The following is a 12,450-nucleotide window of genomic DNA, read 5'->3' as shown; positions in this document are numbered from 1 at the left end:
ACATATCTACATGGTCACCATTGGAACCACGGGGGCTTGGAGAGCAACAGTAAAGACACGTTACTAATCCTTGACATTACTGAGCAACATTACGGAGACGCTGAGCTGTCCTCTAAGACGTTCCTCACAGCAGTGGTCAGATGACCCGGCGTCGTTCCACACCCGGGCAAGTTTTTCAGGAGGCTTTGACCATTTAGGGGTAGTCTAGAGGAGTCTGGGAAACACTGCTTCAACCCTGAATGGCAAGAGATCTACATTTAGAGTTACTGTACACAGTCATAATCAAAACAGCCCCCAAAGCAATCAAAACAACAATAAGGGTTTCATCTAACCACAGCCAACCCATCTGGACCTGTTATTGCTGAGCAGCTGCCAAAAAGAGCTTAAATCCTGGAAGGAATGTGTGCTTGTACGCAGACCAACTTTAATTTGAGCATTGAGGAATATAAAAAAAACACACTTCAAACATGGTTGAATGGGCATTTTTAATTGAAATGGAATGGAATATTACTTTATTCAACACACATTAATGCACCGATCAGAACAGAGGAGACACAGCCAACAGGGCTCTCATTAGCCGTCAGTCCCAGCCAATCAGAGACCTGGAGTATTGTTCCACAATAAGCCTTAAAAAACACAGAGATCTCTCTCCACAGAGAGTACTTAACATGAATGGAACCTCTCTACGTTTACTCCACTACGTCACACAACAAGATTTGCTGTTTACTTCTTACTGCATTTGTCTGATTATAAAAAACAGTACTGTATTATTTTGGCTAAAAGGCTTTTTTATACAAGTGACCAAGGGCGTAGGAACTGTGGGGGACGGAGGGGACGTGTCCCCTCCAATATTGGAGACAGGCGCATTTGTCCCACCTAAAAATTATACCAGGGGGAAAAAAATATTTTATTTTGAAAGCGCAACACAGCGTCTTGTCACCACTTCTTATTCTAAAAAACTGGATGATTGAGGATGCAATTAAAGAATTGATTTGATATTCATCAGTTCATTACTGCCATTCAAAATGTGTTTTCCTCTGCATTTACAAATGTATCTTTTTAGTAGAATAAAATATATTTGTGAATTTTTTCAGTGTAGTTAATTTATGACATATTTCTGTTCAAACCATTAACGGATCTGTCAGGTTTCCGATAAGTGTCCCCCCCGATGTTAAACTCATTCCTACGCCCCTGCAAGTGACAGTTTGTTATGGCCACGCCCCCACACAGTAACCGCCTCATGTGTTCCCAGAAGGGAGACGATGAAGTGAAGGGCTTTAGGTCCTCAAATACAAAACATCACAACTGTTCAGGTACTCTTTCACTCTTAAGGTATTTTACTCCTAGGTCAGTACTACAATAGTACTAGGTCTAGTACTATGTCAGTATTACAATAGTACTAGCTGTAGTACTGGGTCAGTATTACAATAGTACTAGGTGTAGTACTGGGTCAGTATTACAATAGTACTAGCTGTAGTACTGGGTCAGTATTACAATAGTACTAGCTGTAGTACTGGGTCAGTATTGCAATAGTACTAGGTGTAGTACTGGGTCAGTATTACAATAGTACTAGGTCTAGTACTAGGTCTAGTAGTAGACATACCACAGTACTAGCAATAGCACCTTTCCAGTGCTAGCATTAGTGTTTGGTGAGTAACAGCAATAGCACCTGATTACTGCTAGCATTAGCACTTCATGGATGCTAGCATTACAATCTGGTGAGTAATAGCATAAGCCCACCATGAATTGTAGCATTAGCATCTACTGTGTATAGAATTAGCACATATTAAGGGTTAGCATTAGCATCTGCTGAGTGCTATTATAAGCACTGTATGAGTGCTAGTGTTAGCATCTGGTGAGTGCTACTGTTAGCACCAATAGCTCCATAGTATTCAGAGGGGAACATGAGAGGTGAAGTTGGTTTAGTATTTGTTTGTTTTGCTACATAATAAATATGACTACCTGTATACAAATATACACCTCAACACCTGTACTAGAGGAGGGTCGGACTAGAACCTAGAACACACCTGGACTAGAGGAGGGTCGGACTAGAACCTAGAACACACCTGTACTAGAGGAGGGTCGGACTAGAACCTAGAACACACCTGGACTAGAGGAGGGTCGGACTAGAACCCAGAACACACCTGGACTAGAGGAGGGTCGGACTAGAACCTAGAACACACCTGGACTAGAGGAGGGTCGGACTAGAACCTAGAACACACCTGGACTAGAGGAGGGTCGGACTAGAACCTAGAACACACCTGGACTAGAGGAGGGTCGGACTAGAACCCAGAACACACCTGGACTAGAGGAGGGTCGGACTAGAACCCAGAACACACCTGGACTAGAGGAGGGTCGGACTAGAACCTAGAACACACCTGGACTAGAGGAGGGTCGGACTAGAACCCAGAACACACCTGGACTAAAGGAGGGTCGGACTAGAACCCAGAACACACCTTGACTAGAGGAGGGTCGGACTAGAACCCAGAAGACACCTGGACTAGAGGAGGGTCGGACTAGAACCTAGAAGACACCTGGACTAGAGGAGGGTCGGACTAGAACCTAGAACACACCTGGACTACAGGAGGGTCGGACTAGAACCTAGAACACACCTGGACTAGAGGAGGGTCGGACTAGAACCCAGAACACACCTGGACTAGAGGAGGGTCGGACTAGAACCTAGAACACACCTGGACTAGAGGAGGGTCGGACTAGAACCCAGAACACACCTGGACTAGAGGAGGGTCGGACTAGAGGAGGGTCAGATGGGTGTGTACTAGGTGAGCATGAGGTGTGAAGGGGTGAGTATGAGTTGTGAAGGGGTGAGTATGGGGGAGTAAGAGGTGAGTATGGGGGAGTAAGGGGTGTACTGCCATGGTCCAGTGGGAAGTATTGGAGGTTTTGGGGTGCATGTGGGGGTCATGTGAGGGTCACCAGGGGTCACCAGGGGTCACCGGGCGGTCTAGTCGTCGGGCTCGAAGGTGTGCAGGTAGGTCTTCAGGCCCAGGGCGGCGCTGAGGGTCAGGTTGGCGGAGCGGAACAGGTCCAGACCGGTCAGCAGCTCCACGTCACGAACCCGTGCAGTGTGCAGAGACAGGAGCTCCTCCACCCACTGGGACTCATCCTCCTCCCTCTGGGGGAGAGAGTGAGGGAGGAGGGAGGGGGGAGAGGGAGGGGGGGGGGGAGGGGGGGGGGAGAGAGGGAGGTAGAGAGAGAGAGAGAGAAAAGAGAGAGAGAGAGAGAGAGAGAGAGAGGGAGAGAGAGAAAAGAGAGAGGGGGGGGGAGGGGGAGAGAGAGAGAGGAAGTGAGAGGGGAGAGAGAGAGGGAGGGGGAGGGAGAGACAGAGAGAGATATTTTTTATGGCTAGGAAATAAGGTGGTGGAACGGACAGACTGTTTCAGGAGACCAGTTCCAGGGAACAGGAGGGGGGGGTTGCTGGCTGTGGTCCAGATGTTTTCTCTCCCATCCTCCCACTCCCTGAAGCTACTATCAGCCTGATGAGCCCAGTCTCGGGGTCACACACACACACACACACACACACACATATAAACGAACACACGCATACGCAAATTAAGACAAACACACGGAAACGCCCACACACACTTATGTAAACTATTTGCCTGGAATCAGCAGAAAGAGGAGGCTGAATGGCTGAGGGGTATTTACTGGAAGCACCCAAATGTAAATGGTTAAGAGATCACTGCCCTACAGGAACCCTCACCCACTGACGCACACCGCTGGAACACTCAGAGAGACACTCAGGGGACACTGAGAGGGTCTCTCAGAAGAACTCATCAGAGAGGTACTCATCTCCACGTCCGGTTCACAGGCTCACAGGAGTCCAGGACTCACAGTATCTGATGTAGGATCCCCTTTAAAGGAACTTTAGAGTCAATTAAGTGTTATAATTATTGCTTAAATGTGTTATATATCTAAAAAGTATGAACTTATTAGTATTATAGTATTAACTAAGTACTATATTAATCTCTTCTGATTGGCTGGTCATTCCCCGGCGGTCTTGGTTGTTTCTGCTCTGGTTTCAGAGCAAAGTCGGCCAATGAACCGTGAGTCAGGACTCCATCCTGGGGGAGAATCAACACATCCTCACTGCAGCTACTGCACTAGCATTGTCTTTGGGATGTGTGAGGGAGTGTGTCAGGACAGTGCTGCCCTATGGTGGGGACCGTAGTTTCACAAGACAGGACCGTAGCTTCTTTAGACAGAAACGTAGTTTCAATAGACAGGACCGTAGATTCATGAGACAGGACCGTAGTTTCATTAGACAGGACCGTAGTTTCAATATACAGGACCGTAGTTTCATTAGACAGTGTCGTAGTTTCATTAGACAAGACGTAGTTTCATTAGAAAGGGCCGTAGTTTCATTTGACAGGATCGTAGTTTCATTTGACAGGACCGTAGTTTCTTTAGACAGGACCGTAGTCTCATCAGACAAGGTCGTAGTTTCATTAGACAGGACCGTAGTTTCATTAGACAGGACGTAGTTTCATTAGACAGGACCGTAGTTTCATTAAACAGGACGTGGTTTCATTAGACAGGAACGTAGTTCCATTAGACAGGGCGTAGTTTCATTAGACAGGACCGTAGTTTCATCAGACAGGGTCGAAGTTTCAGTCAGAACTTCTGATGAGGGATTACACTGATCTATTGGACACACTGGACAAAATACACATTAAGTCATTCATCAGTGGACCCATACCAGCAGTTGACAGGGGAATAAACAGATTCAGCCGTCTACTTGCACTGAATACATGGCTTTCCAGAGTCTGCAATGAAAGAGGAAGGGGATTTATTGAAAATTTCAACTTGTTCTGGGGCCGCAAATATCTTTTCAGAGCAGATGGCCTACACCAAACAGGTTAGGCTCAAAACTGTTAAGGGACAATCTTCTCTTCTCGCTCTCCCACAAACCTCCATGGTCTGACGCACAGGCCACAGGCACAGGATGAGAAGACTACAGCCTCCCCCACACATCTACTCTGCCACTATCTGACACACAGATAGCAGACAGCCCACAGACCTTGAAGAGAGACAACAGCCTGCCCGACGCCATGGACACCGTGCCTTCCCCCATCGCTGATGCTGGCTTGGCGAGGAACGCCCCCCCCCCTCCTCTGCACTCCCCCATCGACGATGACCTCCTGCCTCATCTCTCCCATAGCCTCAACAACACCTCCAGCTCCACTGTCTCCTCCCTTTGCGATTTTCCAGCTAACTTTGAGAAACTGGAATATGTCGGCATCAAACTTGCATCTGTGTCAATGATAGCATCACCACGTCATGGCCACAGACTGATAACACCCAATCAGAGGGAGCCCCCCCCCCCCCAGTACTGATAGTATTCCTGAGTATTACTGAGACATTAAAGGGTTCAGCCCTTCGTCAAAACATGGCAACTTTTGCATTCCTGCTGTAACCACTGAGAGAGTAAACAAAGGGAAACGTAGACACACTGCTAACCTCACAAATCTCACACCTTTTCCCTCCAAACCAAAAACAACCTTAAAGCCTCAACAACACCATCAGGATGGGTCTACTTAATGTTAGGTCTCTTAAGAACAAATCATTTTTAGTTAATGATTTTATTACCACTTCTTGTAAGGGGCACACTCTAGACCTGGTTATCACAAAGAGCCTCAATGTTTCTGATCTCTCTGTGACTGATCCTTCCTTGTCGGACCACATTTGTGTTTTCTGTAATATATCTTTTACTCCCGACATACGGACAAAATCAAATAATGTCAAAAAACGGTATATCAATGAAGATTTTAATGTACTTTTTAAAAAGGCCATCTCCTTGCTACCACCTCTCAACCCATGTTCTGCTGATGATCTTGTAGAAAACTTTAATTTGAAAATTTTGAAAGTCATAGATGTCATTACACCTTTAAAGGTAAAAGGATTCCTGGAAAGCAAAAGGCACCCGGGAGAAAAGCTGCTTCTGTAACAGCACAGAAAATATAATGCAAGAAGGTTGAACGCATCTGGCGTAAAACAAAACTTCATATTCACCATGATATCAATAAAGAGAGCCTCCGTGCCTACAATTTATACTTAAAAAGTGCTAGAGAAACGTTTAACTGTATGTTCGTTCCTGACGCTGCAAGGTCCAAGGTACTGACCTGGGCGCACTCCTCCCGGCTCACCTGCCATCCAGGTATCACCCGCACCTTGGACTTCATCCGGCGGCGTTTTTGGTGGTCCACCATGGACCAGGACGTTCGCTCATTTATTTCGGCGTGTGCAACCTGCGCCCGGAATAAGACCTCAACTCGTCCCCACTCCGGGTTACTACGGCCTCTACCCATCCCTAGTCGTCCCTGGTCCCACATAGCCCTGGACTTCGTCACCGGTCTACCCACGTCCGAGGGCAACACCACCATCTTGACCGTGATCGATCGTTTTTCTATGGCTGCCCACTTCATCGCGCTCCCCAAGCTTCCCTCCTCAAGGGAGCCCGCCGACCTTTTGGTCAGACGTGTTCCGCCTGCATGGCATTCCCGCGGACATAGTCTCTGACAGAGGCCCCCAGTTCACCTCACAGGTTTGGCGGTCATTCTGTAAGGCTCTTGGCGCCACCCCCAGTCTCTCCTCCGGATTTCACCCCCAGTCCAACGGTCAATCCGAGCGAGCTAATCAGGAGATGGAGGCGGCACTCCGTTGCATCACCCACGCTAGCCCCACCTCTTGGAACTCTCAGCTGCCCTGGGTTGAATATGCCCATAACACTCTGGTGAACGCCTCCACGGGGCTCTCTCCGTTCATGGCCTCCCTGGGATACCAACCACCCCTGTTCCCTGAATTGGAGGAAGAGATAGCAGTCCCGTGCGTTCGGACTCATCTGCGCAGATGCCGGTGCATGGAGACGCACGCCCGCTGCGACACTCCGTGCATCCTCCCGCTCTCAACTACAGGCCAACAAGCGCCGACTACCGGCCCCCCAGTACGCCCCCGGACAAGGAGTTTGGCTTCGGGCTAAGGACCTCCCCTTAAAGGGGATTTCTCCCAAACTCTCCCCCCGCTTCATCGGTCCTTTCGAGATCGAGAGAGTCATTAACCCCAGTGCCGTTCGTCTCAGGCTCCCCCCATCCCTCCGGGTACATCCAACCTTCCATGTCTCCCTGGTCAAGCCCGTCTCCACCAGCCCGTTGTCCCCCCCCGTCCCACCTCCACCCCTTCCAAGGGTGATTGACAATCATCCGGCTTGGACGGTCCGTCGCCTCCTGGATGTGCGGCGCCGCGGCCGGGGCCAACAGTACCTGGTCGACTGGGAGGGGTACGGTCCTGAGGAGCGTTCCTGGGTTCCCCGGAGGCACATCTTGGATGCCGCACTCATCCGGGACTTTCTCCGAGATCACCCGGCTGTGGGGCGTCCGCCGAGAGGCGTCCGTCGAGGGGGGGTACTGTCACGCTACGTCCTGCTACGCGGTCCAACACCCCCATCTAGTGGCCGCTGGTGGCTTCTGGTCCTCATCCCCTCGACGCACCTGCCGGTACTATGCCAATCACCGTACCCTACTTCAGTCGGGGATTTCCAGTCTGCTGGCGCCAGTTCGTTGTTTACTGCTACAAGTTAGTATCGCCCTACCAGCTCTTGTTCAAGTCTTGCCCCGATTCCTTGCTCCCTTAGTAATCCCGTCTCCCCCTCTCTAGTTCTCCTTCTGCCTGCCTGCCTACCCGTTATCGGACCTTCGCCTGCCTGACTACCCGTCCATCGCTGAGCCCTTGCCTACCCGATCGCCCGCCCGGTACCTGACCCCCCGCCTGCCTGACTACCCGCCTTGCTTGTGTCAATAAATCCCGTTGCCCTTGCCCTGTCTCCGCCTCCCTGTGTCCAGCACTTGGGTCTCCGCGTTCTGTTCCCTAACACTGTGACACAACTAAAGTCAACCACCGATTCTTTACCTACCAACCTCTTTAAGAATGTTCTTGACTGCCTAGCAATAGACAAATTGCAGATAGTTAACAACTCTCTCCAGTCAGGCAATTTCCCAAAAGCCTTAGAAAACTGGTTATTAAACCCCTTTTAAAAAAGCGGAGCCTAAATGCCTCTCTTATTAACAACAACAGACCAATATCACATCTACCCTTCATAAGTAAAATCGTTGAGAAAGTTGTCCTCCAGCAACTTAATCAATTCCTGGCATCAACTGGTTGCTATGACACCTTCCAATCAGGATTTCGACCCCTGCATAGCACCGCCCTTCTTAAAGTTGTAAACGACATCCGTCTTAACACAGAAGCTGGCAAAACCTCAATACTAATGTTACTAGACCTCAGTGCTGCATTCGACACTGTAGACCATACAATACTTTTGGACAAGTTAGAAAACTGGGTGGGGCTTTCAGGCACAGCCTTAAATTGGTTCAGGTCCTACCTACAACATAGGAACTACTTTGTTTCCATTGGCGACCTTGTATCAGAATCAACCAACGTGACATGTGATGTCCCACAAGGTTCAATCTTAGGACCCTCTTTATTCAACATCTACATGCTCCCACTAGGGCAAATCATGCAAAATAACAATATTGACCATCATTGCTATGCTGATGACACGCAAATCTATGTATCGCTATCACCAAATGACTATCGGCCCATAGATCTGCTGTGCCAGTGCATTGAGCAAGTGAAAGACTGGATGTGCCGAAATTTCCTTCAATTAAATGAGGACAAAACAGAGATAATTGTATTTGGTGCTAAAACGGAAAGGCTTAAAGTAACCCAACACCTTCACTCTCTGTCCCTGAAAACCTCAAACAAAGCCAGAAATCTAGGGGTTATCATGGATTCAGATTTACATTTCTACAGTCAAATCAAATCAGTTACAAAATCTGCATATTATCACCTTAAAAATGTAGCAAGACATAGAGGGCTCATGTCCACCAAAGACTTACAAAAACTTGTACATGCCTTTATCACTAGTAAGCTTGATTACTGCAATGATCTCCTTAGAGGTCTCCCAAAAAAAACTCTGAGGAAGCTTCAGCTTGTTCAGAATGCTGCTGCTAGAGTTCTAACAAAGACCAAAAAATTTTAACATATTATAACAATTCTTAAATCGTTACATTGGCTTCCTGTAGGTCAGAGAATTGATTTTAAAATCATGTTGCTAACCTATAAATCCCTACATGGTTTAGGCCCAAAATATTTAACTGTATGCTTCCACTACATAAGCCTTCTAGACCACTAAGATCTTCTGAGACCAATCTGTTAATTATCCCCAGAGTAAACACGAAACATGAGAGCAGGATATAGTTACTATTCAACAAATAGCTGGAATAACTCCCTGAGGATTTAAGACTTGCACCAACTCTGACCACCTTTAAAACAAGACTGAAGACTTTCATTTTTGCTTTAGCTTTCTGCTAAATCTTGAATACATTGCATCCTTTCTAAAAAGCTTTTTTAACTTTGCCTTTATTTTCTCTTTTATTACTAAAATGCCATTTTAACTTTCCCTTTTTTTTCCATTTTTACCAGAAAGATATATGATCTGATACCGGAGAGAAAGGATAAGGGTTTGAGACCCAAGTTCTGTGTGGGTTAGAGTCCTAGAATCTGGGCTGGAGTCCCAGAGAAAGGATGAAGTTCCTTTAGGTCGGGTTGGAATCCCAGAGAAAGGACCAAGTTCCTTTAGGTCGGGTTGGAGTCCCAGAGAAAGGACCAAGTTCCTTTAGGTCGGGTTGGAATCCCAGAGAAAGGACCAAGTTCCTTTAGGTTGGGTTGGAGTCCCAGAGAAAGGCCTGAGTTCTGTCTGGGTTAGAGTCCCGACGTCTGTCTGGGTCGGAGTCCCAGAATAAGGCCTTTGGTTCGTGGTTTGAGTCCCGACATAGAGTCCCGGTTAGAGTCCTAGAATCTGGGTTAGAGTCCTAGAATAGAAATTGACTAGAATCCGGGTTAGAGTCCCAGAGAAAGGACCAAGTTCCTTTAGGTCGGGTTGGAGTCCCGACGTGGGTACCAAATTCCTTTAGGTCGAGGTATGAGTCCCGACGTGTGTACCAGAGGGACTGTTGATCTGATCTTAAATACATTGCACTTTCTAAAATGTCTATTTTACTCATTTCTTTGCATGTTTTCTTTTACTTATCTATTATTTTATTTTATTGTATGACAATGTTTATATGTGAAGCACTTTGAGTCTGCCTTGTGTATGAAAAGTGCGATATAAATAAAGTTGCCTTGCTTTGCCTTGCCTAGACAGGACCGTAGTTTCATTAGACAGGACCGTAGTTTCATTAGACAGGGCGTAGTTTCATTAGACAGGACCGTAGTTTCATTAGACAGGGCGTAGTTTCATTAGACAGGACCGTAGTTTCATTAGACAGGGCGTAGTTTCATTAGACAGGACAGTAGTTTCATTTTACAGGACCGTAGTTTCATTAGACAGGGCGTAGTTTCATTAGACAGGACCGTAGTTTCATTTGACAGGACCGTAGTTTCATTAGACAGGGCGTAGTTTCATTAGACAGGACCGTAGTTTCATTAGACAGGACCGTAGTTTCATTAGATAGGACCGTAGTTTCATTAGACAGGGCGTAGTTTCATTAGACAGGACCGTAGTTTCATTAGATAGGACCGTAGTTTCATTAGACAGGGCGTAGTTTCATTAGATAGGACCGTAGTTTCATTAGACAGGGCGTAGTTTCATTAGACAGGACAGTAGTTTAATTTGACAGGACCGTAGTTTCATTAGACAGGACCGTAGTTTCATTAGACAGGGCGTAGTTTCATTAGACAGGACCGTAGTTTCATTAGATAGGACCGTAGTTTCATTAGACAGGACCGTAGTTTCATTAGACAGGACAGTGCTGCCCTCTGGTGGACGGGACTCACGTTGCAGCTCTCTCCGTTATCTGGTCGATGGGGGAGGAGGAAGGAGAAGACCTTGAGCCCTCCTTCACAGTCGTCCACCGTCTGGTTCATGTCCTCACAGCTGCTCACCACCGCGTAGTAGTGGGTGGGGAGGGGGGGCGGGGCCCTGGGGGAGGGAGGGGATGAGAAAAAGGGTCAAGGTTCATAGGATCACACAATTCCTTTTTGGACTTTTTCAGAGTACACCTGTTTTGAATTTTATGGTGTTGGATTCTATACTATTGATTTTGATTTACTCACACACACACTGTGTATATATAGACATATATATTTGGTGTTATGTTTGTCGGTCGACCTTTGACCCCCAGGTGTCCTGTGACCCCCCTGGTTGACTTTTAACCCCCCCCCCTCTGACCCTTACTCTGTGGTGCTGGTGTCACGGAGGCCGTCGTAGTCCTGGTCGAACACCGGCCCCAACAGCACGTTGACCCCGTTCAGCTCCTCCGCATAGCGCTGCAGCAGCACCCCCTGCAGGTAGCTCCACACCCCTGCACCCCCACACAGTACACCCCCAGGTTACACCACTATGTTACACCCCCAGGTTACACCACTATGTTACACCCCCAGGTTACACCACCACAGCTGCGACAGCGAGAGACAGAGTGAGACAGAGTGAGACCTACTGGCGAAGGCGGGGTACATGGGGACGGTGTTGGTGATGAGGGATGCATCGTAGGCCGACTCAGCAGACCCAGCCAGCTCTGTGGATACATTCACACGTTCATTTACATCACCCCATCGTATACATCACCCCATCGTATACATCACCCCATCGTGTACATCACCCCATCGTATACATCACCCCATCGTGTACATCACCCCATCGTGTACATCACCCCATCGTATACATCACCCCATCGTATACATCACCCCATCGTATACATCACCCCATCGTATACATCACCCCATCGTATACAATCATCCATAATATACATCACCCCATTATATACATCACACATTCACTGGGGGGTAGGGGGTTTTGGGGATAAGGGGTCTGGGGGGAACAGCAGGGGTGTCAAACTCATTTTGGTTCATGGGCCACATAAAGCCCATCTGATCTCAAGTGGGCCGGACCAGTAAAATAATGGCAAAATAACCTACGTCAACTCCAAAGCTTTAGCTTTGTTTTTCAGTACTATGCTTTATCATTCAGCTTACATTTGTAGCCTACATAATCACGGATCACAATGATCTATATTAGCACAACATTTATTCACAGATAGGCCAATGGAATTGAAATAAAATGCATTTCACATTCATTAACAACTGGTTTATTTTTATAGAGTTGAGTGAATACATTTTTACATCTGAACACCTGAACCAACTCACCACACTAAACAAACTCAAGTGGGAGCTATGCAGAAAGCTACCATACTGCCTTGAAAATGTAAATGCGCACATATAAATAAAATAAACAAACATAAAAGTTATAGCAGTGCATGAGAAATGAGATTAGGCTACATCAGATCAAACTGTTTTGTGGGCTACTGAAGCTGAGAATGATATACTGCACAGTATTCATTGTCTTTTAACATGAAACCTGAGTAAACTTATTTTCAA

At 47.2% G+C, this 12,450-nt stretch overlaps 1 protein-coding gene across 1 annotated transcript in view; it reads right to left on the bottom strand.

The window, feature by feature from the left end:
- Window positions 1–484: 484 nt before the first annotated feature.
- Window positions 485–12,450, bottom strand: part of enpp2l (ectonucleotide pyrophosphatase/phosphodiesterase 2-like) — a 40,094-nt gene continuing 28,128 nt past the window's right edge. The window contains exons 22-25 of the mRNA XM_079749403.1: window positions 11,514–11,591; window positions 11,252–11,378; window positions 10,852–10,996; window positions 485–3,133 (exon numbers count right to left, since the gene is read on the bottom strand). Coding sequence (XP_079605529.1) covers window positions 2,963–3,133; window positions 10,852–10,996; window positions 11,252–11,378; window positions 11,514–11,591 — 521 coding nt within the window. The 3' untranslated portion in view covers window positions 485–2,962. The remainder of the gene's footprint in view (window positions 3,134–10,851; window positions 10,997–11,251; window positions 11,379–11,513; window positions 11,592–12,450) is intronic.

Source organism: Pollachius pollachius (assembly GCF_949987615.1).
Source record: "Pollachius pollachius genome assembly, chromosome: 13".
Lineage (NCBI taxonomy): Eukaryota > Metazoa > Chordata > Actinopteri > Gadiformes > Gadidae > Pollachius > Pollachius pollachius.
The sequence above is the reverse complement of the archived record's forward strand: the minus strand, read 5'-3'. Positions and strand labels throughout refer to the sequence as shown.